At 29.4% G+C, this 17509-nt stretch overlaps 2 protein-coding genes across 2 annotated transcripts in view; one reads left to right on the plus strand and one right to left on the minus strand.

Moving 5' to 3' along the window:
* The window catches only part of LOC129966104 (WSCD family member GA21586-like), a 59664-nt gene extending 49125 nt beyond the window's left edge, over positions 1-10539 (minus strand). Inside the window, exon 1 of the mRNA XM_056080484.1 lies at positions 8862-10539. Within this exon, the coding sequence (XP_055936459.1) occupies positions 8862-9318 (457 nt within the window). The 5' untranslated portion in view covers positions 9319-10539. The remainder of the gene's footprint in view (positions 1-8861) is intronic.
* A 5712-nt stretch (positions 10540-16251) lies between these two features.
* On the plus strand, positions 16252-17464 carry LOC129966214 (uncharacterized). The gene is made up of 2 exons (XM_056080628.1): positions 16252-16305; positions 16562-17464. Exons 1-2 carry the CDS (start codon positions 16252-16254, stop codon positions 17462-17464), a joined length of 957 nt encoding a protein of 318 aa, XP_055936603.1.
* Positions 17465-17509: the final 45 nt, after the last annotated feature.

Genomic DNA, 17509 nt, shown 5'->3' on the forward strand with positions numbered 1-17509 from the left:
CACAAAAAATATCGCATATATTTATGCTTGTTAATATCAAATAGCATTAAATGAGTGATATATACAAGCTATGAAAAGGTTAAAAACTATACACAGTTGATTTTTTGATAATAACTTTTTTCGAGTATTTTGGATAAAGTTGATATGAAACGTTGCATTATTGCTCAGAAAGCAAAATTTGCGGCTATTACGAGGAGAATATAATATTTGTTTTGAAATATTCCAAAAATAGCAACATTCTTTAAAACTATAAAAAAATAAAATTATATATATTTTTATGTTTTGAAAATTGAATTTTTTATAACTTTTTGTCTTCATTTGGAGTTCGTAGAAATAAACGTCTGTCGAAAATTATATAAAAGACATTTTTAGAATGAAACATTCTTAAACATCGTAACAAAAATTTATGTTTAGAAACGCCATTTGCACTTGACGAAATTTCCGATGTTTCACTTTCCAGTACTTGGCTAATGAAGCAAAAATTTTGTTTGAAAGATAGACCACATGTCACATAGTAAGAAAAGGATGCCTCAGACTTCAGTAGTTAGCTATAAATAGAAGGGTAGTTAGCTTCTTAAAATTTCTTTTCTTGGAACAGGCGTTGTTAAAGATGAGTAAACTGTGGGTTGATTGGACGACACAACGTTCATTTTAAGTTTTCTTATCAGTCAAACAAAGCAGTATGATTATATTTTGCATGCCTTTTTTCCTACGCTTTGCTGTAATAACTGAATGTAGTTCATTAATAAGAAATGTTATTCAACGAAAAATTCTTGCTTTTATTAGAAATTTTATTTGTTTACCAAATTGGAAGATAGTTTGCGACAAGAAACTTATTATTCGACAGTTTTATAGTACGATAAAATGTAGAATGATATGAAATTTTAATCAGAGATTTTAATATTAATCTGAATCCCAGATTAATTAATTCTGCACTCTGATAATATATAATTGTTTCACAATTTTTTAATCTTGATTGTTTGTGCCTTTGTACAATTCCTGTATAATTTTTCCTCTAATAATTTTTTTAAAATTTAGTTCTAGCCGGTTTTCGCGACCAATTTATTTGCCCAGGATATTGGCTTTCCTGTCTGTTAAACTTTTATTATGGAATTCATTTATTTAAAATTCTCCTTATTATTCGAAAAACGTGAATTAAACAGAATCACTCTACTATAAAGGAAAGTACATGCATTTTAAAAAGTGTAAAGTTACGAAATAAAATGTATAAAACTACGAAATAAAAACGGAAGTGAAAGTCCTGCTTCAGAATTAATGACTGAAGAAAGCATTTTTTTTATCTCTATTTTAACGCTAGCAAAATGATTTGATGAAAGAGAGTGAGCTAGATTAAATGATTTGATGAAACAGTGACTTTAGTTTTATTTCCACGGACTTTTATAATTTAAATTTAATCACATTGTTATGAGCTTATTTATTAAATTAAATTAAAAAAATTTAACTAGAAAAAATTGTAGGAATTAAATTAGTATGATTTAAAAGATAATCTTTTAGTTTTAAGACAAAGTAAAAATCATTTTGTGAAATAATATTTTTGTTAGCTGTAGAATAAAATTGCAAAAAATGCGTCATTTTTAATTCATTTTTGGATCTTAGAATGTTGGAAGTGACTTTCTTTTGTCTTGAAAACTGTGTGTACGAAATGACACCGATATCGATATATTTTTACTGATAAAATATATGTATATATATGTATGCTTGTAAAAAGACATAAAGCAAATATTTATCTTAATGCACAGAGATAGTTATTATATTTATTTTAAACATTAGGAATTCTTGAAAAATATTATGTCAAAAAATCTTTCATTTAAAAACTTTAAAGTTTCCTGAATTTTTAATTTAATTGTTTGTATTTAACAACCAAGCATGATTATCTTTGATCTTTTAGCTTGATGTGATATATTTTTTAAAATGTGAACTAAATGTTGGAAACTTTATGAAATTCTTCGTCATTAATTATTGTATATGTTATGGCCAAAGCCCGAAATCGGCCAGATCGCGAATTGGCCGGCCAATTCGCGATCTGGCCAACGTTGCTGTAAACTTACCGGCCAATGTCCAATCTTTTCTTGATTTCGGGCTTTGGCCGGCCAGTTCGCGAAATGGCTGGGGACGATCGGCCAAAGTAGAAAGAAAGGAATCAAGAACACATTGTTTTACACCCTGTTAAAAATGAAGTATTTAAAAATGAGTACTTCTGTGTACTGTTTTTTGTTTTTTTAAGTACAATTGTTTCAGAAACTAGTTCAAATATAAGTGACACCTCTGAGTTAAAAATAAGCTCGTAATATATAAAAATATGATCTCGTGTTATTCTGTTCTCATATTAAAGCCATAATAGAAATTATTCAGTGAACGTGTATACTTTAACAACGTGATAGCGTGAAGATTAGATTTGCGCCCTTCAAAATGAAATAATTATATCTTGAGCAAAAGCGTTGCGTATCGTGTATGAATACAAAGGCAAATTGAGTATTCAGTTTTCAATTACCTTTAAGGGTGATCCTTAGTCTTTTTCTGTTCCATGGACCTATTGTTAAAGATCCCAGATCACTTTGTCTCCCGAAATGTCGCTTCAAAAGATATGTTTTTTGCAAAGACAAATAACAAAAATAAGGGCTAATTAAAACAAATATGAAGGACAAATAGTTTTGTTATTAATATCATTTAAAGACATTTCTTTGTTGGCGCCATCTGTCGAATTTCACCTACAACATGTCCTTATTTATATTTTATACATGAATGTCATTATATTTATTTACCACTAGTCGCCTTTGGCGACCAGCCGGTTCACCATTATTAATGATCGCTAAAAATTTTCAATTAATGTAAATTGCTCTTTTAGAAGCTTTTTCTGCAAAATATTTTTGAGCTTATATTTTGGTAGTTATATGATTCAGTTGTACTTTTATGTAGGCCTTAAACAGTTCTGTTTCATTGTACTACTTTCCCTAATGTTCTGTCAGTATCCATAAAATTTCTACTTTAAACTAAAGTGGAAATGTTAAACTGCAATCAATATAAAAGCTTTTTATATTAAAGCTAACCATGCCTTTTTTTTTAAATATGAAAATTGAAATCACAGTAGTTCAGCAGTGAAATCTGACCGATTTATGAAGTTTTTATGCATCATTTTTATAATCACAGGCCAATCACTGTCTAGAAACCCTGCAGAGGATTAGCGTATCTTCATTGAGACAGTCGGTGAAGTGCTCTAAAATCACCAGTTTTTATAGAAGTGAGATATTGAAATTTCATAAATCAGTCAGTTTTAGTGATTGATTTAGTTGGTTGGAGTTCGACAATTTTTATTAAAAATATTGGTGTCTCAAGAATATTTTGTTAAATATAATTCAAAGGGCAGAGGACCTATGTAAAAATTTAAAATTCCTGATTCATCGGAGCATTTATTGACTAAAGTTATATTAAATATAATTATTTAGTTAATTTAGACCATTTTGTTAGCAAATGTATGCCCCAAATTAGCTGTTTTTAGCTGATTAGAATGATTATCCTAAGTATATTAAACTATGTTTGCCTTAAATTAAATTGTTTTATTGAATTAATAATATAGGTATTGTCAAAGCTCATAGAAAACTTTTCCTCCTTTTACTTTTCAGAAAATATCTTATTTCACTTTTTTTTTTTTCATTTTATACAGACACCGGCAGAAAATTACAATTTTGTTTATTAAATTTGCAATAATAGTTGATTTATTTTTTAATTTAAACTTCTATCAATGTGATGGCAACACGTTGATAAAAGATATTTTTTTTTAATTTGACGTGCTCGTGCAGATTAAATTTTAGCATAATTTAATCTAAGCATAATTTATAAATTAAATTTTAAGCTTTAATTAAAAACAAGCTTTAATTTGATGCAAAAATCGATTTTGTGCTGTAATATTTTCTGGTTATAGCGACAAAACGCCGAAATTACGCTTAATTTTTAATTAAAATTCTAATTAAAAATTTTTAAAAATCGCTCCAGGGTGCACATTTTTGACCTCCAAGGTATATATAGGCCAAATTTGATAACTGTTTGTCAAACGGTTTGGACTGTGGAGCGCCAACACACACACACACACACACACACACACACACACACACACACACACACACACACACACACACACACACAAACATACATTGAGCTTTATTTATAAGTATAGATTATGACATCGGGCTTTGGCCAGGGATTCCCGGCCACTTCGCGAAATGGCCAGCCAAAGTAGAAAATACAACATTAATTGCAAGTATTTCGGACTTTGGCCAAACCTCTTGGCCAGTTCGCGAACTGGCCGCATTTCGGGCTTTGGCCGTAACATATACAAGTTATTTTGGAATATCTGAATAGCGGTTATTCAACTTCAAATTATTTTATCTGCACTGTTTAAAAAAAAAAAATTTCAGATTTCATTGCAATGCGATATTATACACGATTTACATCTTTTACACTCAATCCCATGCTACAGATTGATTTTAATTATAAAAAAATTCCTTTCTTTGGGTAAATATTAATTGTAAATGAAACTAAAAAGGGGATTAATAAGAATTCATTTATCTTTTGCTACAAAGTCAACATAAATAAACGCTGCAATGAATAATCCATAAAATTTTAATCAGCAATTAATTTTTAATGAAAATTAAGGCATACGTGTTTACAATTTCTATTTCCATTAAATTATATGGCAGATACTCATGTAAAATAACAGTGTCATAATTTTTAATAGTCAACAAGAGCTATATTTCTTAAAATTAAAATGTATTTTTGAAAACAAATTGTGCAAAATAAATATTATAACTTTAACTTGGTTGATTCACATAGTTTTCTTCATAACTTGTATTCTTTTATTCATCAAATTTAAAAAAAGAACTACTTAAAAATATATATCATTATATTTGACATGAAGATATATATCATTATATTTGACATTTAATAGCACAAAAACTTCATATAACTCTCATGTAAAATAAGTTATATATTTTTTTAACAGTCAGCAAAAGCTATATCTCTTAAAATTTAAATCTTGTTTTAAAAAAACAGTAAAATATATACTATAACTTTAACTTGCATGATTCTTTGCTTTTTCTTCATGGCTGACATTCTTTTGTTCCTTCAAACATAAATTTATTATTTATGATAAGATATCTTTTAGGATTTCGTGACAGCCTTAAAAATATATCCAATAAAAATATCTTCGAACTATCTCGTCTATTAGGAACAAATATTTCCTGTTTTCATCCGAAATTTCAGAATAAAGCCAAGATCTAAAAGCAAAGCTTTTTCACTAAGATAACTTCAGTTAAGGTTACGATTTTTGAAAATCCGCTTTGTCAGCCCTGTCAATAAAGAATGCTGAGTCATCAGATAAAATACATAATTTTTTCTGCTACCCAAAGAATTTTTATGTTGTTAAAATAGAAAAGGTGAGCGTTATTTAATTACCTTCATTGATCTGTTTGTTTTACTGTTATTATTATTGCTATTAAAATGTTACTATATTCTTTATTATTATTCATTTGGAAGAAAAAGCGTATTTGTATTTTTTAGAAAATATATCTTTGAGTTTTTTCAATGAAATTCATTTGAATTTAAATATTATAGGCAATCAAGATTCCGAAAAACTTTATAAAAACTGGCAGGAGTGTTCATATTGCTGATATATTTATTATACAGCTAACTTTTATTTCACCATGCAATATTACAAAGAGAATATTAGTACAGAATTATGGTACAGGTATTTTGGTGCTGATAATATTTTTAGAACATTTGAGACCACATTTCATTTAGAGTTATATATGATAATATTTATAAATTAGCATTTTATTTGTAAATATAGAGATGCAAATTGAGAGAAACATATACACTACAGACAAATCGACAGACAGTTCATCCTATCTATGAATTTGGCTTAACATTCGATACAAGGATAAATTTTGGTGTGAATATTTTCTTTTGGCCTATTGTGTACAAAAATTTTAAATAAATATCCATCTCTTTCGTACAAAGTAATTTCCTTCCTTAAAAGAGGATTTTTAAATGAAAAGTAATGATCTGTCCATCTAATTATAAATTTTTTTTAAAAAAATGACAAGTGTATTACACGAAAGCGAAGACAACAAAAATAAAGAATTTCACTCTCAGATTAAATTTTTATTGAACATTTTAGTGGAGTGAGCTGAGTTTTGTTGTAGAAAATACCCGTTTTAATTCTTTATCTTCTTCATGTAAAATCGCTGTTTTTTTACTTTAATCAAATCTTTCTGTTTCTCAAAATTCAAATTTCTTTAAAGAAATTTGTCAAAACAGATTTAAATTCGCAGACAATCATCGTTATTCAAAAACAGTTAGGAAAACTATCGTTATTCAATTAATAATATTTGGTTATTAATCAAGCATTCAGTTTGTTCGAAAATTTCATTAAAAATATTCATAAAATATTTTGCCATGCCAAAATTTTTCTTGTAATTATGTTATAAATGTAATCAAATATATCTTTAAAAAAGTTTTAATTTTGTTTTAATAAAAAAGGTTTTGATTAAATTGTGATTTTTTTTATTTTGGAATCACTTCATAAATACTCTTTTCCACGGGTATAGGAATTCATAAAATCTCTGAAACTGAATTTTTGAGCAATTTTTTTAAATAAAAGTTTTATTTGTAAAACATTAATTAAAGAGACAGAAATTACAATACTTACAAAAACAATAAAAAATAAATATTTTTAAATCAGGAATTTTAAAATTACCACCATTTTTAACTAAATTAAATGTTTGCAATTAAAAATTTACAATAACAGTATTTTTTAAGATGCATTCCATGCAAGAAAAAAAAATAACAGCGCATTTAATTGAAATATGCATAAAAGCATTTATGTTTAGTAATAACTTTCATCTATAAATAATATCTTTCAATTTTCACACTTTGAGTTAAAATGTAAGCCATTATTAGTAAAAACTTAAGTTAAATAAAAAATTCAGAAACCAAATCAGTTCCGAGCATTTTCAAGAACCTTAAACATACATTTACAGAAGAACATTCAATCATAAACAGTGCTCAGTTTTTGCCTAAATTGATTGTTTACTTTATTGTATAATGAAACAGCAGTGATTATATAAGCGTAATTACTGGTGAAAATTATGCAGATTTCAGCAGATCGCTGGAAATGTTTCAAAATGTTATCGCCAGAATTTTAATTTATTTAATGTTATGTTACGATGCTGAGAATTATAAATGATATTACAGACACTTTTAACAAAGATGTAATCATTATTTCAAACTATAGCGGGATCTGAGCCAGAATGATTGTTAGATAAGTCATTCGGGTACCAATTATACTTCTGAATAATTATTAATATCAGTGAATTTTAAATGCTTAAAGTAAATAAATGGCATTTGAAGATTTTTAAAAAACTTATCACTTATTTTGTGTAGTAGAGAAAAGGCATCATAATTAATTGAATACTAAGCATACACATTTGTAATTTTAATAACTGATATGTAAAATGTTCTAAAAACTTATTGGTATCTTAGCAAACCGTTAGGTGTGTTTTTTTTTTTAAATTTTTGTGGAGAAGAAGACAGTTGTACTATAAATAACGCACGAGATTCATTAATTTATGGATTTCTAATTTCTTTCTAAAAATTAAGAATGAAACAGCAGAAAATAGAATTTGTTTTGAAAACAATAAATTAAGATATTTCAGTTAAAAATCTTTCGTTAAATTATAAATAATAACTCGATAATAAAAAATAGAGCTCTAAATAGGTTAAATCTTTTAAAGACGAAGTATTCTTCATTCACTTTTCCATGCCATGAAACCAGTAGTAACATTTCACTTTTCATAGAATGAAAGAATTTGAAAACTATTATTTTCATTCCAGTTAAGAAAATATAAAAAGATTCTATTTACTTCTTATGCTATGTTATAGTATTTAAGCAGAAATACTTATTTAAAATTCCAATTCTCAACTTTGGTCTTTATTTATGTATTGAAAGATCCTTCAATAAGCAGCCATATTCGTATTTAATCGTGTAATTATCCAAAACGAAATATATTTATAATTGGAGACAAAATTTTAAGAGCTTATTTTGGAAGGAGAACACGCTATTTCTGGTTTTCAAATATAGGCGATATTTTTGAAAGAAAAATATGAAATCTTGAGATCAAATTACTTTTAACCCATCAGCCGCAAACGATTTTTTACAGTTTCTTTATGAAATATGAATATTTTTCATCATTATTTATAAGCAAAGCCCTTTCATCATTAAACCTTTTCAATTATTTGGTATTTCATTATATATCAAAAGATGCTTAAACAAGTCGCCATATCTGCACTTGACCATGTAAATATTCAAAATGAAATATATTTGTAATTGAAAGCGAAACTTTAAGGACTAATTTAGGAAAAAGGACACTCTATTTCTACTTTTACAAATATAATCATTTTTTTAATATGAAATTTTGAGATCAAATTACTTTTAACCATTTTTATAGTCTCTTTATGAAGCGGGTATTTTTCATCACTATTTAATCACTATTAACAGACAACGTCCTTTCATCATCATTATATATATAGTTGCTATAGTTGCAAGCCAAATTATATAGAATATTTGATACATGATATCTCTCCTTTTGAATTAGTGAAGTTAATCTAAGTATGTCCAATATTTTGCTGAAATAGCTGGGATAATTTAATTAAATCCATTTTTGCTGTTGTTGAAGCAGCAGATGTAATCTAACTGTCCCAAAATAATTTATGTAAATTTAACTCTGGAAACAAAATTCAATTCTTAATTTAAAAATTTTGCTAGACATAAATATAGGATAACTTACCAGTGGCTTGCTGAACCAAAAACCGGATCCATGTGTTCCCAGAACCAGGGAAAGAAGCTAGAGCTATCATAGGACCAGGTGGATTTCTGAATTTTGGTTGAGCACAGACATTGATCCTTCTTCGGATATGAGGTAAGCGACCTTCGTTGGTATTCAAAGCCTTTGCCATGGCAGCCCATCTTTCTTGATACCTTTCCATACGCAATAAGCTATGGCCTATGCCTCCAACGAGGCTGACTGGCTTCAAATTCTTTGGCTTCTGTTTGGCTTCTTCGGTCAGAGCTCGCCGTACTTCATTTTGAGCACTTTGGTCAATGTGGCGGGACACAACAAGTATAAACAAGACAACATAAGAAGACAAGACTACACCTATCAGACCGTATAAAACTCGCCTGAAATGTTTGGAAGTTGAACTCAGTGGATGGCGTTTATCTGTAACTCTTCTCTTTATTTCCATAATGTCATTTAGGATTTTTCAATTATGTATTTAATTTACAAGTTATCGTTCAAAGTTATTGATAAAGTAATGGACAGCAAAGCGTTTCAAAACTTTTGAAAGTCCAAAAGAAGATTTCTTCTTTCTCATCATTGGGCGGTATTATTTGAACTTTTTAGTGACTCATTATATTCAGCCTAAAGGCTCGGCTATTTGTTTGTCAGCTGAATTACAGTTTTTCTATGCATTTATTTTTATACAAAGAATTATAATGCACATTCTTTTTTGCAATGCATATGACTTATGAATATTTAATAATATAGCTGAATTTTATTAATGTGTAAATAATATATTTTATTGAAATTATTTATAATATTATTTATATGGCTATTTAAGAAGGCTATCTTTATAATATTATTTATGTGGCTTTTCATTCAATTACTTTTCTTATTTAAACTACAAAACAACTCCTAAAGAGACAAGTAAATACTGAATATCTTAAAAGAAATCCATAAAAATGTATAAGTTTGTATAACTATAATAGAATTTCTCCATTAGGAAAAAAATGTCTTTCGTTTTTAACTAAATATACTGCAAGATCAACAATAAATTTACTAAAATTAGTATTTCGTGCTTAATTGGATTCAGCGATAAAAATTACCGCACCTTCAGTTTAAAGAATTTTGATTTCTTACCGATAAAATCCTTTTAAAAAAAGAGATTCTAACCTGTTCTCTGACATAACGACTTATAAATATTTTAAAATATATAAATAAAATGCTTTTAAATAAATAGTATTTAAATAAAATTGTATATAACTTATTCCTTTTACAAAATATCACATTCAATAAAATAAATAAATAAATAAACTACTTAGAACTATATTTGTACAAGAAAAAACTTTGCGCATAGATTTCTCACTGAGCATAACCGTCCACAATTTTTTTACAAACAGCACCGCTATAATTAATGATACCTGAGGATTTTGACAGCTGCAGCTGTAATCTTCAGCTGACAAACAAGCTACTGTACACAATGGAAAGTCAAGTCTTCCACCTTACTCGCGCCTATACAGTGTCTTTTGTGATCTTGAAGCAGAGGAAAGAGTCCCGCTCATTAAGATCCCATTCTGCGAACAGCTTCCTCAACAATGCTTCACAGTTGACGGTGGCGAAACAACCCGGCAAGCGCCATTGCTTCCTTGATACCATGCCAGCAAAGGAGAGGACCGACATCGGACCTAACGACATATTATTGACGCCACAGAGAAGCTGGAGATCTACCGAATGGAAGATGGAGAACACTAGCGCCGCCTGACGGAGAAAGAGGTGGTACAACCTCTCTCTCTGCTCACTCGCACTGTGAATAATTCATCGGGAGAAATTCATGAGTTTTGTGTATCTGTGCCTGTTGGAATAGAAGTTGCTCGTCTTTGAACTGGAATGATTAAACCGAAAACTGGAGGAACAACAAAACACTTTTATTTGTTTGTCAGATATTCATATATTTGCATTTTATGCGACCCGATTGATCGTATTGTTTGTCGAGACAATAGAGGGCACGATAATGTCCTATCATAATTCCGTAGGGTTTAGACATCGAAAAAGATCAGAATTTCATATAAGGCAATAAATAAAACAGCCGTAATAAGTATTGCCAATGAAAATTCATAGAAGTACCTTAGATTTTTTTTCCATTTATTTTCCTGCCAGCGCATTCTTGTCTAATATTATTTTGTCGTAAGCATTCCTTGTATTATTTGTGCATTTTTCTTCATATGTTGTTACATTTTTATTTCTTCTGAAAAAATAATACAAATCTTCAAACGATTTATTTTTCACGTGTAGTACGAAAATATATATTTCATCACATTATGCTTGCTTTAGCTCATTAGAATATGTTTACAAATTACTGATGTTTCATTTTTTAATCAGAAAATATTTATAACTAAATGCAGTGATCTAAATTTTTGAGAAAAGTGTATCTTTAAGAGATCTGAAAATAGAAAAAGAAAGCGCAGCAATGGCATGTAATAAATAATTAAAATCCTAAAAGAGATTTGAATGTGATATCGGAAATACTGTAGCATGATATAATTTTGTCATGATTCGTCTATCTTTAATTTATTTTTACCTATAAAGTGACGATAAAAATGTATAGAAAACAATAAGTGTTTAATATTGTCATAAAACCCATGAATATAAATCCTTTCACTTAAACGGGAAAAAAACTATTTTCGTAAAATATGCATGAGAAAAGTTTTTAATTTATTAAAATTAGAGAAATAACTGTACGAAATTAAAATACTCATACCTTCGAAAAGTACCTTTTTAATTATAAAATAGCCTACAAATGCTCTATATGATAGTATGTTCCAAAGTTACTAAGAAAAAATGGAGTAATTTTTGCTGCAATTTTTTATTAAAAAATCTAATTATACTACAACTGCTACTAGTACTGTACTGTAAGTATTGGTTTAGAACCATTTATTTAATAACTAAATGTTTCTAAAGCAGTACTTGCACCTAAAAATTACTAAAAAATACCCACCTCGCTATCTACTAATACTTTTCATTTATGTACTTTGTATGAGATAGTAAAAATGAATTGTTAAATTTCTTCAGTTATATCCGTAACCATATTTCTTTTCATTACAAATTCTTGTCATATCTGAATATACCCATTACTTCTGGTCAGATAAAAATCATTATCATTCACAGAGACAATTCATTATTGTATTTATATATCACTGCAGAAATGAAAATAGTTATATATACATACATTGTTTATATAACTGATACCAGTGGCACTTATATATCATATAATTGTAACCAATTATATGTACGTACACTGTTTCGTACACATTTTATTTATGTAACTGAAACCAATGGCCTTGTATATCACTGTATAACTATAATCAATTGTATGGACCTAAACGGTTTCGTACACATTTTATTTATGTAACTGAAACCAGTGGCGCTTGTATATCACTGTATAACTATAACCAATTGCATGTACCTAAGCTATTTCGTACACATTTTATTTGTGTAACTGAAACCAGTGGCACTTGTATATCACTGTATAACTATAATCAATTGTATGGACCTAAACGGTTTTGTACACATTTTATTTATGTAACTGAAACCAGTGACAATGTTCTTATATCATATTTATCGTGTATTAAAATATTACAACGCGTTTTGTGCTTCTCAGCGTAGCAAAAATAATCAATAGTCTGTTCGGACCTCCTTTTTACTGATAGAACTCCATATTTGTAAAAGATTTGTAGTATTCCTGACAGAACTATATGTTAAATTTCAGCTATCTTGTTCATCGATTTTTTCGGTTATCGTATTCAGCTACACCTGAAAAGATATACAATTTATTCATTGATGGGTTCATTCTTTCATTGATACAGATCGGAAATTCTAGTATTAAAGTTTTATGTCAAGTTTTCGTCTATCTAGCTGGTAGCTATTCTAAGTTATCCTATTAACATGCAAACTAATTTTCGGAAAGAAAGATTTCATACTTTCCCGCTTCACCCAAATAAGATGCAAATCTACAGTTTGGGCGTAATGATTATAAAAAGGAATTTTATTCACCTGAGTCATTTGGAGTCATTCTGTTCACAGAAATCAAATATGCAATCGAGTTTCTATATAATAAAATAGTATTAAAAAAAACATTCTTTATAAAAAAAATCGTTGAATAGAAGTTTGTAAATTAGGGCATAAAAATTAAGAAAAAAATTAAGATTGAAGGCCTTGATATTTACCTAGCCACTTTATTGACTTTGAAACACATCCTCAGTCGTAAACCGTTTACAATCTTTTTTTGTATAATTTATTATAAAAATAAAAATTTTGTAAAAAAATGTCTCACTTTTGTTAAGATTGAAATGCATCATCTGTAAGATTTTCTTGAAATTCCATCCTGTTCGTATAGTATTAATTAAAGTAAATAGTTATCAATATTACTTTCTATAACAGTATTTAATAATATTTTTACTATCATTTTCATCACTAAATGTACTGTTGTCCATTACATTTCATAATACTTAGTAGCGTTTTATGTTTCATAGGATATTCATCGATCACAATGTCTTAATAAACGTGAAAAAAAATTAGTCATGTCTTCCCTTCATCAACAATTTTTCCTAGCAACCTATTTGACTAACGTTTTCTGAAAATTCAACAAATAAGTAATCGCTAAACGTTGCAAAAAAATTCCACCGAAAATTTAGACAGAAAACTTCGTTATATTGTAAGTATCTTCCGTAAAATGGACCGAAAATAGCATCCTTTAAATTAAATATTTAGTAGAAACTTTCGTTGAATAGAAGATTCTGTTAAATGGAAATTTGTTGAATGCTGATCCTAATGTATTTCCCAAAGTTGCGTTCAGAGTGGTCTGAAAGGTATGTATTCATCAAATTCTAGAGAGGAAACTTTTTTGTCGATTCCACTACTTTCTGTTTCCATGCTTTACTGAAATCGAATATCTACAAGTGAAAGAGAAGTTTCCAGAATTTTCTATCTTTCAAAACTGCTCAAAATAGAGTAATGGACAGATTTCTTTTCATTATAAGTCTCTCTATTCTTTATTCAAACTTAAATCGAACTAGGAAAATTCGATGACTCATTAAGTGACAGAGGATAAGCCGCCAGTTTGGCGCGATACGTTGGCGGCACAGAAAGAGAGTTGATATAATTGTCTCCAAATCAAATGGTGTCTTAAAATGGAAACTAAGGGGAGAAACAAAGCTAAAATGGGTTGACAAGTAGTATATGTCTAAAAAAGGAAGAAAAATTTATGACTTTTTTAGTAACCCAGAAACAAAAATAAGAAGATATCATCCACTGATAATTCAAATTAAATCAGGAATCTCTCCGGAAGATAAATACATCTGCGGAGAAATCAGAACAGTTTATTATTATTATTATTTAAAGGAATGCATAGTAATCTTGGAATTAAAAAATAATCTAAATTTGAAAACAATGACTTTAAAGTATTGATGGCGCCAAAAAGATCTCAAAACTCTGAAAGACATGACGTTAAAAACTGACAGTTTTTTCACCAACTATTTGAAAGCTTTATAGTCTTTCTTTTGTTATGGAAAAAGAGAATTTGGAGGAATACTGAGGATTTTGAAGAGAGTTTTTTAAAGTGGTGACCTGTTCCTCGTTTAATAGGAGGATAGGTGTTCGGAAAGATGAGGAGGAAGATCAGAGATTGACCACTTTGTGACTGGATACCAATCACCTGAGAAAGGATATCAGTTCGGTGAATCAGTTGGTGTTATGGACGGGTTTTGAAAAATAAAGCAGTTGGCTTCGTTTAGTAGTGGTGGGGTGATCGGCTGTACACAAGAAGAAATTTGACACAATACACAACGTTTTGCTCTCAGCTGCAGTTTAATTTAGTTCCAACAAAAGGGAATGAATTGCTGAAATTTCAAACAACTTTTGCAGCCTTTTGGTATAACATTTTTTCTTAAATTTCTATTATATGCTGTATAAAAGAAGAAAGTTTGGTGATTTTGGTAACAACGTAGAGCAGCCCCTGAGTTTGAGAAAATCTTTTTGGGCTTAAACTGTATTTCTTTTTCTTTATTAATTAAGCATGATAACTCAAAATGGAATCGATCTAATTTTTATATCAGATACTTGATCCTAAACCTGGAGATCTGTATTAAATTTTAGCGAAATTTTTCTTGTGGAAAAAGATCGATTTGCACACTTAAAAACGATAACTATTATAAAAGCAAACGCAACAATTCAAATGTATGGAACTTTGCTCGTAGATTTATTATCATATTAAATTAGAACTATCCATTCATGTTAAATTTTGGACAAAATTCGTCAAATGTTTTAGACAAAGTCAAAAAGTAGAATTCGTTCACAAAATCCGTCAGATGACTGTCTTGTGATCTATCAATTTGTATATACTTGAAAGAGCTAACTTAATAGTGCAAAAAGTTGGATGAATGGATTCTTGTAGCGATGTTTAAACAAAATTTACAGTTTAATCTACCAACGGAAAAGACACTAGAAAATCCATCATCAATATTTTTTATTTTTATTTTTCATCAAAGTTTAACAACAAAAAAAAACCTTTGTATTATGGAAATATATAAAAAAAAGCAGAATGCATATAAATACCCTCACGCATGTCTCATATTGATATTTTATTTTATGAATTTCAAATCAAAACTAGTATGTTATTGTTAGTTTGAAAACTATTACGTGTCATTAATTTCTAAATGCATCCAAAATAATTGCCTGGTTCACTTTTTTTAACTTAGTATAACGGTAACGGGCGGGATTTTTTTCCCCTCGATTTTATTAAAACATCAGTATCTAAAAGTAACGCGGTTTTTAATAATTAACCCTAAAAATGGAAACGCTTTAAATACAAATCTTTTATTAATGAGCTAGAATTAATATGTGAGATAATCCTTTGACGAAATTCTTGAAAGCAGAACAGTTTTTTATCACTGCTATGCTTAATTTAAAATTAAAAACAGAATATTTTTTCCATTTCTTCTGGCATTGTTTTTTGTTTCTCAATGAGTATCATCATAAATATTTGTTAAATCATCATAATAAAAATCAGTTCAAACTTTGACAGAAATCTACAAATTTAGTCGCACATCCGTAAACCAAGTTCCATTTATCTGTCTTAAAACGTTTTTGAATTATCGTGTTTTCAGACAGACAGACATAAAGTCAAAAATGTGAAAATGTGTCAATTTTCGAACTCAGAAAGGTCTGAAAAGTAATGATTCGTCAATATTAATTCAAACTTTATTTCCTAACAAAGAAATAATCTTGCTTTCAGTTTAGTTATTAAGAGTGCTCTCCTAGTGGCCATTTCATAGACCGACAAATTATAATAATTTTAAATTTACCTTTATAAAATTGAATAATTATTTAATTTTATAAAGTGAAGATGATTCAAGGATTTTTATTCTTTGAAAAATCTGGCTCAAAATGTAATACCGATGTAAGTTTTTTATATCGAAGTTATAAACCAAATCACATTCGCTTAGCTCATTGCATCTTGTTTTTAAATCATCCTTTTTGCGCAATTTATCAATGACAAACTGGTGGATTTGGTGTAAGATTTGATATAAATCTACAATTCTGATGAAAAGATACTTCATTTAAATTAATCCCTCTTGGTAGTTGCATTTGTTACTCTATGGCATGCTGAAAAGTTAGATGTTTTGCAACCCATTATTTCTTCTAACTCTCTAAAGCCTATTGCTTCCCCTCTTGACAAATTATCTGGTGTGTACTTCCATACAGAACTATTGACTTACACTAATAAATCTTCTCAACATCCTGAATTTCTAAGACAAGCTGCTCTTGAAGTAATCAATAATATCCCATCTGAAGCTGTACTGGTTTATACTGACGGTAGTAAAGATGAAAATGGTCACACTGGTAGCGGGGTTGTAATTAAATCCGGCAATGAAGAGACTTTCCTTAGTCAGCGCAACCCTGACTTTAGTTCCGTCTTTGGCTCAGAATTGATAGCCATTGACATGGCTCTGGGCTTTTCTTTAGATCACCAATTAATCGGTGAGATTTGGCTTCTAGTTGATAGTCGTAGCGTCATACAGTACTTAGAAAACTGGAGGAATATTGTAGACCAGAGAGGCATCCGTGTTTTTGAAAAATTAAAATTGATGTCCAAGTCCTCCGCTATACATTTTCAATGGATACCATCTCATGTAAACCTTAAATATAATGACATTGCCGATAGTCTGGCTAAGAAGGGTTCATCCCTGACTCTGAATTCTGCTGAGCCCTTAACTTTCCAGGAAATGCATTCCAGAAGTAAGGCTCTTGTCAACTCATCTTGGAAACTACCACCTTCCCATCCTTGGTACCTTGGCTCTGGCCCTGGTGGTGCTCTGAGCTTTGGCGGTGCTAGACAAGACCAGACGGCTCTGTCTAGATTTAAATCTGGCCACCTCAAGACTCTTCGGTTCTCCGGTGGGAACAAGATCTTCCCCAACTCCACAAAGTGCAATTCAAGCGAGGCCACTGCTGAGCATTTGCTTCGCTGTATTGGCTTTTCCCGGGAGAACCTGCTTCATAGCCCCAATAATGTCCTTGATGGTTTGAAGGCGAATGGTCTCATGGACCTGATCTGATTCCGATCAGGGGATTAGAAAGAAGAAGAAGACTCCTCTATGGCA

This window comes from Argiope bruennichi, chromosome 4 (genome assembly GCF_947563725.1).
Source record: "Argiope bruennichi chromosome 4, qqArgBrue1.1, whole genome shotgun sequence".
NCBI lineage: Eukaryota > Metazoa > Arthropoda > Arachnida > Araneae > Araneidae > Argiope > Argiope bruennichi.

Bases quoted from the DNA above. Each gene is read 5' to 3' on its own strand.
- LOC129966214 (XM_056080628.1), top strand. From the start codon at position 16,252: ATGATTCAAGGATTTTTATTCTTTGAAAAATCTGGCTCAAAATGTAAT. The intron at 16,306-16,561 runs GTAAGTTTTTTA...AACTCTCTAAAG, and splicing joins GCTCAAAATGTAATACCGAT to CCTATTGCTTCCCCTCTTGA.